The sequence below is a fragment of the Oryzias melastigma genome, linkage group LG7 (assembly GCF_002922805.2).
Source record: "Oryzias melastigma strain HK-1 linkage group LG7, ASM292280v2, whole genome shotgun sequence".
Taxonomy (NCBI): domain Eukaryota; kingdom Metazoa; phylum Chordata; class Actinopteri; order Beloniformes; family Adrianichthyidae; genus Oryzias; species Oryzias melastigma.
This window is the reverse complement of record NC_050518.1, coordinates 5,260,067-5,273,071: the sequence shown is the minus strand read 5'-3', so window position 1 is coordinate 5,273,071 and position 13,005 is coordinate 5,260,067. Positions and strand designations below refer to the sequence as shown.

The 13,005-nt window shown below is 36.7% G+C and overlaps 1 protein-coding gene across 1 annotated transcript in view; it reads left to right on the top strand.

Annotated features, from left to right (window-relative positions):
* The window catches only part of LOC112159454 (contactin-4), an 86,389-nt gene that overhangs the window by 53,117 nt on the left and 20,267 nt on the right, over positions 1–13,005 (top strand). Inside the window, exons 11-12 of the mRNA XM_024293513.2 lie at positions 6,730–6,880; positions 10,689–10,816. Of these exons, the coding sequence (XP_024149281.1) occupies positions 6,730–6,880; positions 10,689–10,816 (279 nt within the window). The remainder of the gene's footprint in view (positions 1–6,729; positions 6,881–10,688; positions 10,817–13,005) is intronic.

The window sequence follows — 13,005 nt, the reverse complement described above, 5'->3', positions numbered from 1 at the left end:
CTTTGAATCTTTTCTGAATCAGAGAGCTAAAAGCAACACTGTGTACATCCTGAGCCTTGCTGAGATGCAGCTATCTGAGTGTATTTTCTTTGTACTGCTCTTAACTATTTAACCCCTGAACTGCAGCACAATCTTTGATTAACTCTCCAACCTTTTACACAAATAACTTAATTCAGACGAATCCTGAAGTAGACAGAAGCATTGATATGCAACACTTTGTTTGTAATGTGTTGTGTATTGGTTCAAACCCGACATGAAAAGACAATTTTTTTCCACGTAAAAATCATCTGATTCATGTCATGAATGGACAAAGAGTATATTTTATTAGGGAGTTTTTGTCATTTTGGTGCCACTGGGGGTTAATAACAGAGTTGTCACTGGTAACACAAATAACACACGCTCTTTAACATATCCTCGCATACCACAACTCATCGATCATTTACACAATTAACATAATGCCAACAGATTTCCATATGCAACACTTTGCTTTTGTCTGGTTGTGTTGCATATCAGTGCAAAGCTGTTTTTATTCGCTTCAGAATCCATTGTGTTCGTGGTTTTGCAGCTGTGGTAATTCAAAGAGCGATAAGCGGTAGAGATAAAGTTGTGGTGCTAAAGGGTAAAGGTAGAAGACTTGAAACCTTTCCCTCCAGCTGTGGCAATTCTTTGGTAATTACTTTATAACTCTCACCAGATTGATGAGTACGAGAACACCGGTCCTGTACTGTTGTCCACCAAATGGCCAAATGTGACCCTTTTGTAGAGGTCATCACAGTGATGATCCGTCATTCTACTCCATTTAAGAAGGGTCCTCGAAACTGGACACAGCAAAGATGCTCTTATCTAAGGCTACTTTATCTTTATTTTGCTTTTTTAAGTCAAGATGTTGAACTTTAGACATTTAAAAAGCTGCTCTTCCTTTTCAAAACATCAACTGTAAAAGACGGCAGAAGGATAAGGAGTTGCATTGTGAGGAGAAAGGATTTGGAGTTTTAGAAATGTTTTCAAAGTTAAATTGAATTTATCATTAGCTTCATGCTCATGTGCAAAATATCTGTAATCTGATGAAAGATCGGATTAGAATTGAACTGTATACATGGGCCCCAAAAAACTTTATTGGATTTGAACACACATTTACATCTGCTGTATGTTCGATCGGAATGAATTATTTTGACATGTGCAGAACTGTTTAAAATGACAGAACCAGCTGTAGAAGAAGAAGTAGCAGAGTTTTGTGGTAAAGAAAAATGACATGCTGTTATGTTAGCTTAGACAATCTTCTAAGTGTGCATTTATTTATTATTTTTTTCTCAAAATATGCACATCATTTTCTAAATATGTTTTTTATTGATTCATTTACTTGTTGAAAGGGGCAGACAATATAAGTTGTTCTTCACTCTGTCCCCTATATTTTTTTTCATGTTGGAGTTTGTAACTAATGGTTATATTATGTTTTTTTTGTCAATTATTGAATAAAAATGAAAAAAAAAGTGGTTAAACACAATGTCTCTGAATGTTGAATAGTGTAACAAACGTAACAGTCACTGAACTCAACATCAATCATCATCCAGCTTCCCATTAAATCTATTAACTGTTTTATTTCTGAAATGATCTTCTTCTCTGCTTAGTATCTTAATAAGTTATGTTATATATAGTATATATATCGTATTCTGTGCTCTGTTGTGACCTCCATGCATGAAAGGGTTAAATAATAATTCCACTAATTTTGATTTTGTTCACTCTTTGTTTTTTTTTTAAATCTTTTAGAAGTTTCTAAATCCTGAACTATTTTAATTTTTAATAAAAGCTCAAATGTTAAGATTCTGACACATAACTTGTGTAGTTCATTCGCTAAATAAAATCACTGGAATATGTGGATGTGTGGGTTATTTTTAAAAAGAAAAAAACAACACTTTTTCATACAAGGGTGAATAGCTGAGTTTGTCGTTAGATAACTTAGATAATGTAATACAAATTGACAAGAAAAGTAAAGTAGTTAGAGGTATATGTGTTTTGATTGGTACATAGATGAGTAAAATTCCACCCATTTTTTGTTCAGTTCATCACCTGTTTTTTAAGGTAAAGCACATTCAGTCTTCAGTCATGGTGGGTTCGCTTTATACACTTTTCTTGCTCATCCACAACCAGTTACACACTGGCACAGATGAGAAGTAGCAGCAACTACTACCATGACAAGAAAAGATGATGCACATTTTCCGTCTCTGCTAGGACTCGAATTTCTACCACCCTGTCCGTACTTCTCAAATTCTGCAAAAATTCTGTGCGCCTCATACAGACACTTTTATATCTCTTGGCCTGAGTACTACAATGTCCCAAAAAGGGCTAGCTCCAAGCATAATCTCATGTCTCCAAATGATCATGTTCTTTTTGGTTTCTAACCAACCATAAAGGACAAATAAATTCAGATCTCTGCACTGGCTTCCTATTACTGCCTGCATAAGATTTACAGCCGTGACACTCGCCTACAAAAGTGATTGGCTCGACGGCATCCTCCTACCTGAACAGGCCTTTTGCACACTGCAATCCACCAGCAAACAGCACCTGTAGGTCTCTGGTTGTGTATATTTTAAAAGCATGAATACAGCACCTGCTGGGGTCCTCTGCTCAAAAAAGTCAACAGCACATCCCTATCAAAGAGGCATTCAATTTTACTCGCAAAGGTATAAAATTAGTCATTTGTCGTAAAAGTCTGAAGTTTAACTGCTGGTTGCAGCTGCATCCTGATGCGGCGCTGCACGTTTCAATCAAAACAGCCTTAAAAAACAGGCCTTTGAGGGGTGTAGGATGGAATTCCTGTTCATCTCTGTGGTTGTGCTTCAGCTGAGTTGTTTATCTATGCTATTAATCTCAACACACTAAATTATAAGACTCTCATAACTCCTTGCTTCAGGTACGAGGGCGTAAAGATTGTCTGGAGAAGATCTAGCAGATATTCCTCGTGCAGTAAAATTATATCGCCTGTTGATGTCAACACCACTGTAAAGACTGTTCGCAATGCGCCAATTTTCCCTCCAGAGACTTCTGACAATTTGTCACAATCTCTTCAGGGCCAAGTGTAAGTCATGTTCTGTAATGTCACCAATCCCATCCTTCCATTTGAAGTTTTTTTCCCCCTCCGCTGCAGGCAACATTTTCTTTGGTCTATTTGTATCTGTCAGCTGTTTTCTGAGTCCCAGCAAGCTTACAAAGTTCTGTAGAACTCCTTTTACAGACTGATCGCTTCTTTTACACGATTGTCACTTCTGAGTTCAGCAGCTTCCTGAGAGACGAGCACTAACTACCTTCAGCTTCCTGCGAGATCCACTTCACATTTCAAATAAACAGCCTGTATACTTGGCACTGAAAGACGCATGGAATATTTATGCAGTTAGCTCACCTTCTGTGGATGTTTGACAACATATTTGTTTAGGGTGAGGAACAGGAGTCTGTCAAAGCCTCTTCTCAAACCAGCTCCAGCTATATTTTTTGATACGTTCATAACTGATTGGCAGCTAACATGCAGTAACTTCAGAGGGTATGTCCTGGGTGGATTTACATAAAAGTTATGCTGTGTGTAGTCTTTAAGTTAACTGTTCAGTTGTATTATAAATTAGTACTTAATATATCATTACTTGTGGTATAACGTAAACTTTAGAAGCACTTCTTCTATGCTTTGCTTATTAGAGGGTAAAACCATAAGTAAAGCTTTTAAAGACCCACTTCAATGAAAACCACGATTTTGGTGTTTTAACATGTTCGTAGTAAATGTTTCTTATGATGGAGTACATATATTAAGAAAATGAAAATTACATTCCTATAGATGTATTTGTTCAAATTGCTGTGAATCGGGAGCAGACACAAAAAATGCTGTTTTCGAAATGTAGAAAATACGCTTCACTCCAATCTGACGCGTCCACTTGTAGACGACTAGATTTGTTTGTTATCCTCCTGGATGTGGATGTTGAAGGGCTGTAAGCTTGTGGGACAAAGTGTAAACGTGTAGCTCAATTATGGATGTCGGGAAAGGTGGGCGGCAGGGTTAACTCCTGCAGTCCTGCCCACAACTCAGAGGCAAATTTCTAGTAAACTAGTGCTGCCTTGCAGAAACTATATCCTAGAAAACTACATATATTGTGGCCACAAATTATACAGTCATAATTAAAAGACCATCTGGAATGCTTTTAAAATAGATTAAAAGATGATTGGAATGAGAATTTTTACTCTGAATTATTTTTTCCTTTTAATTGTTATATGAAAATATTCTTACAACAGAGTATGAAGGCGACAAAAAAAGTAATATTACAGCAGTTAAAATTTAGGGGATTTAAAGTGATAAAATTAGTATCTTAAAGTTCCAGTAAGGAAGTAACTATACTTTGTGAATCGGTCAAAAAACAATTCAAACTTGTCAACATTTTCATCGTTTCAGAAAATTAAAAAATTGATTTTTTTGCTGCCTGTGCCTAAATTGAGAAATGCAGGGCTGATGACATTTCTCCATGCAGGCGCGCCTGTGTGTGTGTAGTGGACTGGCTGTGTGCCCTTCAACTGAGCTCAGATCCTCGGAAATTTCCGCAGCTCCTTCGTATTTAAAAGTTTCACAAAGGTTACTCCCTCCAGGATTTTGCGATGTTGTGATTGCAACTATTAACACAAATTCAAGCAAAACCCACGATTTGTTGTTAGACACTCAGCAACTTTACATTTTCATGGCATCTTTAACCAATCTACCGTGACAACAGTCATGGGTGACGACGCAGATTCGCAACTGTTTCCCTTCTGACTCCTTCCCGGGAGTCGTGCTCTTTTTTAACTAAGTCCTCTGTATTTTTTTTCTTTGCAAGCTGTGGTTGAACAGTCATTATATTTGTTTGCCCTAAGTGCAAGCGCGGGCGGACTGGGTGCAGAGGGTCCAGTAACTCAGTATCACAGTAGGTTCTGAAGTTGTGTGTAAGACGAGTCAAGTTGTTACAGCATAAATAGAGATGTTGAAATAAATAACACACATCTTGGTTACAAAGATCATTTCAGTATTATGTATAATTTTTTAATTGTATTGAATCCTTTTTTATTAGTAGGAAAACAGACAGTTTGATGTTAGGAGCACATACTTGGCCTTAAAATACCTTTAATTCATTATGTTGAGAAAAAAGAAATTAATGTTTATGAATAACGTAAAAAATGTTTGGAAGCTTCTTTGTTTGGTTTACGCTTTATTCATGTTTTATTCATTGATAGGTGGATCTATGCAGCTTCTACTTCCAGTCATTTCTTTCTCCTCAAAAGACTAGATCTCCTCCAAGTCTGCCTCCATCCCTAAAGCCCAGTTTTTGGCATATTCTTTTCAATGTTCTTATGCTAACGTATCAGACCATTTTCATTCCTCTTTGTTGTTTTGTGTCAAAACAGAATGTTTCATTTGGATAAGTGGACTTATGTAACACTATTTTCATACCCCTTTGGTGTTACTTGTGTAAATGACAGTTACATGACGTAAGGCGACAAATGGACATCTGGGTATGTGAATGATAAGGGGTGGAATAAAGGCGGTCCTCCAAACATGTCTCTGAGCGCATTCTGGCGCTGAACCCTGGAGGCATGCTACACTAATGATAATTTGATTTTAAGTCGGCAAAAGGTTCAGAGTTTCTTATGAATGTCTGTTTACTGGATCACAGCTCCAATAAACAGACAATTTTGGTGTTGTGCTTTTTTTGTTAATTTATGACTTTTTTCCTCGCAAATTTGCATATTTTAAAGTAATTGATTTATAACTTTTAAAATTATCAAGTTTTTACTTTAAGACAAGTACATTTAGAAAAAAAAAGTCATGAATTTATAATACGACTTTTAAAGTCACAAATATTTGACTTTATGCTCATAATTTAACAGTTACAGCTTTTTTCAACTTGCCCTACAGCAATACTTGTATATTCCAGCTTTGACTGTTTAGGATGTTAGTTTTTATTTAATCCCAACATATTGAGCCTCAAAACACATTAGAAGACATTTCATATTGGACTAACATCTCTCCAAACCAAAATAAAATATTTGTTTTTTCATTGCTACCCTTATACTTACACTTGTATCTGCAGTTTCATTTGTACATCAGATGAAATGACAAATTCTCTATTATGTTATAAAAATATCTTTGCCTTCCAAATGCAGTGCTAAGAAATACATGAGTAATAAGATCGTCCGCAGTGCACACATTTCACTTTGCTAATTAATGTTTATGTGCGTGTCTAACTTGCTTGCAACAGTGTCACTGGCGCCAGCCTGTATGGTGACTTTGAAAAGCTTTTTGCTGAGTCGGTGCACGCACAAACAGCTCCTGACAGTGGTGCATTAGTAATTAAGACCTGGAGGAGCAACAACAAAGCCTCCGTTTTGTTTTGCATTCTTTCAGTTTTTTTCTTCAAAGCCCTGCAGCACATTTCTTAATCATGATACATTTTGAAGTGAAATACACAAACATGGAAAAGCACCTTCTTTCCAAATAAAATACAAACTGAGAAGGATGTACCACGCTCGCTCTGCTGCATTTGTGTGTGTAAACAAAGGCTTGTGCGTCCATGAAGAACAGGATTTGAATACTGACCTGCCTAATGGACAAAGTGACCCACATATTTTAGAAAGCTCTGCCACTCTAACATCCCTTTGCATTTGACTGTTTCTTTGTCTTTTTGTCTCTTACAATATTCACATGCCTTTCCTTCTTTTCATCAGCTATTGCTCCAGACTTCTCCCAGAGCTTGGTAAAGGCCCAAACTTTGGCCCGACAGGGTGGTGACGTTCTAATCGAATGTAAACCCAGGATGTCTCCTCGTGGCGTGATCTCATGGAGGAAAGGGGAGGAAGCCATTCGAGAGAACCACAGGTAACAGGATATTTTCAATAGAGATAGTAGTTCTGTGCGTCGTTTATCTGCTTTTGGCTTTTTATGTAATATGTGCTTCATATTTAACTGAAAAATGTAAGAAGTAACAAAAGTCTTTGGATTGGATCACTGCTTCAACACTTCACTGCTTCCCCGGTCTCCTTCCTCCAACTCTGTTATACTTTGCTCTTCTGGTTCGACTCTGAGCTGTTTCTGCACTGTTTACTTAAGATAATTGGCTGTTTCAAGACTGCCGCACTCAGATCGATACACTGATCCATCAGCTCATTAGCACCATGTAAGGCCTGAAGGGTCATTGCAGCACTAGGCAGATGGTGATCCGGACCACCACGGAGACACAGAAGAAGAGAATGAAATGCCCAAAAGAACTCATCAGTGAAAAACTGCTGAAGATTCACCTGCTTCTGATAGTTGTGGAGGCACTGAAGACATGTGCTACGCAACCCATTTCTAATGGAATTCCAGTTAGTTGCAAATAAGATCGATACTTCTGTTTGGAAAAAGGAAGCTATTTTTTTTTGTTATTTAATACAAGCTTAATAACATTTTTATTTTATATCTCAAGTTGTAAAAATCACAGAGGTGCAATGGATGAGAACAAGTATTCTTTTAAGTTGATTCACAAAAAGAAGCATTTGTATGATGTCACAGCATTGACACGCACGTGCTGCGCAGCTATACAATTAAAAGTCTCTATATGTGTCAATGAGCCCGACATTGAGAAGCCTGTTCATCGGTATTAAAAAAATAAATGTTCTAACAAGTAAGCAGTTGGACCCTTTTTCTGTTTGATAACACGAGAATATACATTCAAATCTCTGTCACAGCTCTAGCGCTCATCATCCATCATAGGAGATGTTGGCGTCTCATTCAGGCCATGGAAGCAGCTACAGATGAAGCGATTTTGGGAAATCTTGATTGGTGGTTTTTACAGAGGAGCTGTGGGTTTACAAATTCTGCATGACACGCAGCTTTTAACAAGCTGTGACTCTGCTTGACCTCTCGTGGTGCCCGCTGTGCAAGGCTCTGGGCAGCCAGTTCCTACCAAGAAGTGCGTATAATTTGGAAAAAGTCTTTCCATTGTAGTTTTCTGAAATATTTCCATTTTATACGCCCTCCCAAAAAAAACACCTCCTCCAAGTGAAAAACTTTTTTTAAATTTAAATAAATGTACGTTTCTTTCAAAATTGTGGTGTTTCCATTGAACACAGCTAGTGTCTTGCCCAAGGACACTTCAACACATGGGCAGGCAAGGCAGGAACTGAACCTGCAATTTTCCGATCAGAGGTCAACAGCTCAACTTCTGCACCAAAACTCCCTCATTTATTAGCGGGATGTAATGTTCACCAACTGGTAGGAGTCTCGTTTTTTATTAGATAAGTAATTAATTGTTAAACTGTTAATTTACTTATTTAGCTTTTTCTTGAAGTGTCTGAGCTGCATTCAAGATTCCAGGTTTAGTGTTGTTGTAATATCCCTCATGCCTGTACTCTTTAACTTGCCATGTTAGCATTTGTTTCCATACATTTGAAATAAATCTGTTGTCCGTGCCTCCACGACAGTGACAGAATCATAACCTGTTTCCCCTGGCTCCCCTAAAACACCCATAATTCATTTTAATTCTAACGTCTGTACTGATGTACGGAAAAACGAATCAGCTTAAAGGTAAGGTGAAATCTGATTAGTGGAAAAAGCTTCTGATAGAAATCTCATATCCAAAACATGTATTACCAGAAAGTTATGAGATTAAGGCAGAAGTGCTTCGCCTAATTACATTTTGCCGCTGATCACAGGCAGCAGTTGCGTCTATGAGGAAGCTCTAAGTATTTTTCACCTCTGGATTGAACCCCTGTGTTTAAGATGGTTATGCAAAACGGCGTGCTGTACTTTAGGACTAATGTGAAATAATTTCTGAGGCTGCTAAAACCAGCGGCGTCACCAAAACAGAGAATATATGACTACCGAATGAATTAGGCAGCACTTTAGAATATTAAGAGTGTCTTGTAATTTACTAACTTAATTATACAATGCTTTTTAGGAGGTTAAAAAAATGTTTTCATTTACAGCCTCTCAGTTTTTGTTGCACCATAGGGAGGCTTTTAGTGTATTGCCAATAGCTCACTTTAATACGGGTCAATGTGGCACACTTAAAGTGCCTGTTTACTATATCACAACACTCTGGCTTTTATGTGCTCCACAAATTTTAGCAATAACTTAATTGCTTTAGAACAACCTTTAGAAGAAAAGGGACCACATTTAGAGCATTTATGATGGATGGTGCTCCCCTCATCCCTGCTGTATCATACAGAGTTGCTTTGGGTCTTTGCAGTGGAGGAAGCTTGACACAGGATGCCACATGATGACTGCAGGTCTTATCCCTACGACATTTAAGATCCATCATTCTTTTTTTTTTAACGATCTTTTACAAAGGATTCATTCCATTCAGCTTGGAGAATATAAATGTGGCTTCATGTGGATAAAGGTATTTCAATTCCTGCAGTCTTCTAAAGCACTGCAGGTCTGTGCTTTTAGCATTTTGGAGATCTTTAAAGTTCATGAAAAAAAAGGAAAACTGTTTTACTCTATTCAAATATTTTACACAAAAAGCCCAAACACACTGTAATGTGGAGTTTAAAATGTAAAATTAGATTATTTTAGAGCAGGGGGGGGTGGGGGGGGGGCAAAGTGCAGCCCACCTCCAAATGTGGTCCATCCCCCTTAACAAAATCAGAGATGCATGTTTCTTTTTTTGTTTTTCTTTCTTCAGTCTGGCCGCACAATCCAGACCCACAAAGAGCAACATTTATTCCACCCTTCTGCAGTCTGTGCCCCTATCTGAACTCCCCCAAAAATCCAAGTCAAATAGATCAAAATACAGTGTTCCCTTTCTAAATTGTACTTCACCTCTTGCGGTCTCGCTGATTCTTTTAGTGCGTTTATGCTTCTGATTTTTTTTTTCTTCTTTTTTTAAACAGCGCACTCTATTCTGTGTCCTGAATCAGACAAGTCCTTTTTCTCATCATTCCGTCACCGCTTGAACGCAGCATTTCTCTAAGTTTCTGTTTTTCACTGAAGAACATCAAACCATTGGTGCAATTGGCTCTAAAATGAGAACTAAAGTCACAGTTTTAAAATAACCCCTCGTAAATATTATTTTTTATAATATTTATATTTCTTATCAAAAATACAACCTGCTTTCATCCAGATTTGATGTTATTTCTTTTTTTTTTTTATCAAATGGATTACCAAAACATCCCATGATTCTCCTTCTGATCTGGCCATGATGTAAAATTTTTAAACCAGTTGTGGGGCACTTGTCAAAAAGTTTGCCCACCACTGCTATAGTGTTGAGCATTGGCACAGACTAAAAAATCTTTTGTGCCTTGTAGCCCGTTAATGCACTATGTATTGTATCTTTTTGTGCAAAGCATTATTAGAACATCCTGAATTTCACAAAGTATCCTGGTTAATTAACAATGTTTTTTTTCTGTTCTAACATTACAAAGGTTCACTGTGACACAAACGATTTAAAACAAGTTACCACTTACCGATCAGGTGAGATAAACCTGGTCTTCTCAGCCAGTTCTCTGTTAATGGGACCTGGCAGAGTGGGCATCGAACAGGCTAATTACTCACTGAAAACTGGCAGACAGCTGAGAGCATAAACCACACCTGGAACACACAACTAGATCATGAAAGTACACACAAGCTGATGGTTGAACTATTTCAAAAGTTTCAATGTGCAGTTTATATGTATAACAAGCATTTATGTATTTATCGTCTGCAGAGTTACGGTGTTGGATAACGGGAGCCTACGTTTATCGAATGTTACTAAAGCGGATGCTGGACTCTACACATGTGTGGCCAGAAACCAGTTTGGAGTGGCGAGCAGTGCTGGCAGTCTTTCAGTAAAAGGTGAGTAAAGTTATTCACTTCTCTAAACATGTCAGTATTTTTCTTTGTTAAATTATTAAATTATCAGTACCTAAAGTTTCTTGAATTCTACATATTAAAAAAAGAAATATCACTTTTTCACTATTATTCAAAAAGAATAACCAAGCAAAAACAAAATAATAATAATAAATGATAAAGAATAGTTAGAATAATGGCTAATTAATTAAAACTTAAGATTAAAAAAAAAGTTATTGAATACACAAATACTAATGGCACCCCAAGTATCAATACGTTTTATACAGGGAGTGGTACGTTGAAATAGCCTTGTGCAGTAAACCAAACTCAAATAGGACAAACAAAACAGAATTTTTCATTATACCTCTGAACATTGTGCAGACAGAAAAGGAAGGTGAACTCTACTTTTATTAAATCAGTTTAAATGTATTTTGGCAATCATTAAAAAGCGCAGTGATTAAAAAAAGGAGGATGAAAACTATTTTCAAACAGTACTTTGCACAGGTGTTTTATAATCTTTGTCATTTTCAGCCTCACATCAGCTAATTAGGTTTTCAAAGGTAACAGAGCTTCACTTAGTGATTTCAAGGAAAAACTGTTGCCTTTTTATACCCAATTACTGTCTTCATTAGTGCATGTAAAAAGGAAGACAGTAGCAGCAAATGTAGCCTTAGTAAAGAGCAGGATACAGTTTTATATTTTACACAGTGAGGACAAATACAGATGACAAACAGTATCAGCACCTCAATGGAAGGAGTTATCTGTGGAATTTTTCTTTAACCTTATTTGGTTTAATAATTCATCTTGCAAATATAAACGGTGATTATAATTGAATTACTAACCACAGAAATATATCCTTATTTTAAAGAAACCTCAATTCCAGAGGAGAAATGTTATTTTACCATAGAAGCAGCTTTAAAAGATTAGAGTAAACTTTAATGGCCGTGCCACATTTTGCGCACGGATGAAAATTGTTCACACATGAATATACCTGGAAAAACTGAGAAAAGTTGTGGTTCCACTACGGGAAATTTTCTCAGATGTATCACAAATAAACCATGTTAAAGCCGTGTAAGAAGTGCGAAATAAAAAACACAAAGAATAGGTAAACCAGGGTTTCATTAAAGTTCTTCGCTTAGACATTTAGAGCACTGGAGAGAAAATATATCTAAATAGTCGGATACCAGATACTCTACAACATTTTGCACACGTCGAATGTACATAGTTTCAGCCGAATGTGTGCAAACTCTGAACATTTAATTGTTTTGTAGTGTACGAAAAGCCAAAAGTAGAGTCTTAAAGAAAGAAGGCGTTGACTGATAACTGGAGACTTATGAGCCACCCGAAAAGTTTTGTTCTGTTGTATCCGAAAAAAAAGTCACCCAAAAAACAGACAAAAAAAGCAAAAAAAAACATACAGATTAGTTCAACCTTAATCTGTAATGTAGTAGGAAAGAGATGCATCTTTGTATTGGAATTAAAGACATTGAAGTCATTCCTTCATCTTCTTAGGTGCTGGGACCCAAATACAGGAGACGTTTGATAGGACACAACTAACGAAAAAAGAACAATACAAAGACAAAACAGAAAAAAAAGGAAAAAAAAAAAAGAAAGTTGCCTGTACCAGGACTGAAAAGGTGTACACAAAAGGATCTGACAATGATTAACTGCAAACCATTAATTTAAATATTGAGAGGCCTAATTAACTAAAACAAAATCTGCTGTGTATAATTAACAACTGAAACCTGGTGTGATTGTGGCTTAGTGAAAGCAAACCTCAAAACAAACCTTAAAGAGTTCTTATATCATAAAAAATAATGAAATACTTCTGAAATGTGTTCAAGAAAAATGATTAAACTTACCCTTTCTGTCAATAACATCTGCATTCTGGGATTTCCAGGCTTTACAACTATCTACAGGTGCATTGTTTTGGCAAAAACAAAGCCTAAACTTTTTAAATTAAAGTCAAATTTTCAAAAATTAATTTTTATCATTTTTCTTGCAACCAGTGTGCAGGCATGTGTGAGCTTCACACACTCACAGTTTTGACACTTAGTTAAAAGCAAAGGAAACAAACCTTCTATGAAATAGAAAATCTCCAAGCGACATCACATCTTTTGTTTTCAGTTGGTTTTCACTCCTTTGTGAGCTTCTTTCCTTTCTTTCCGGTCATCCTGGTGCTTTTTTTGTTTCAC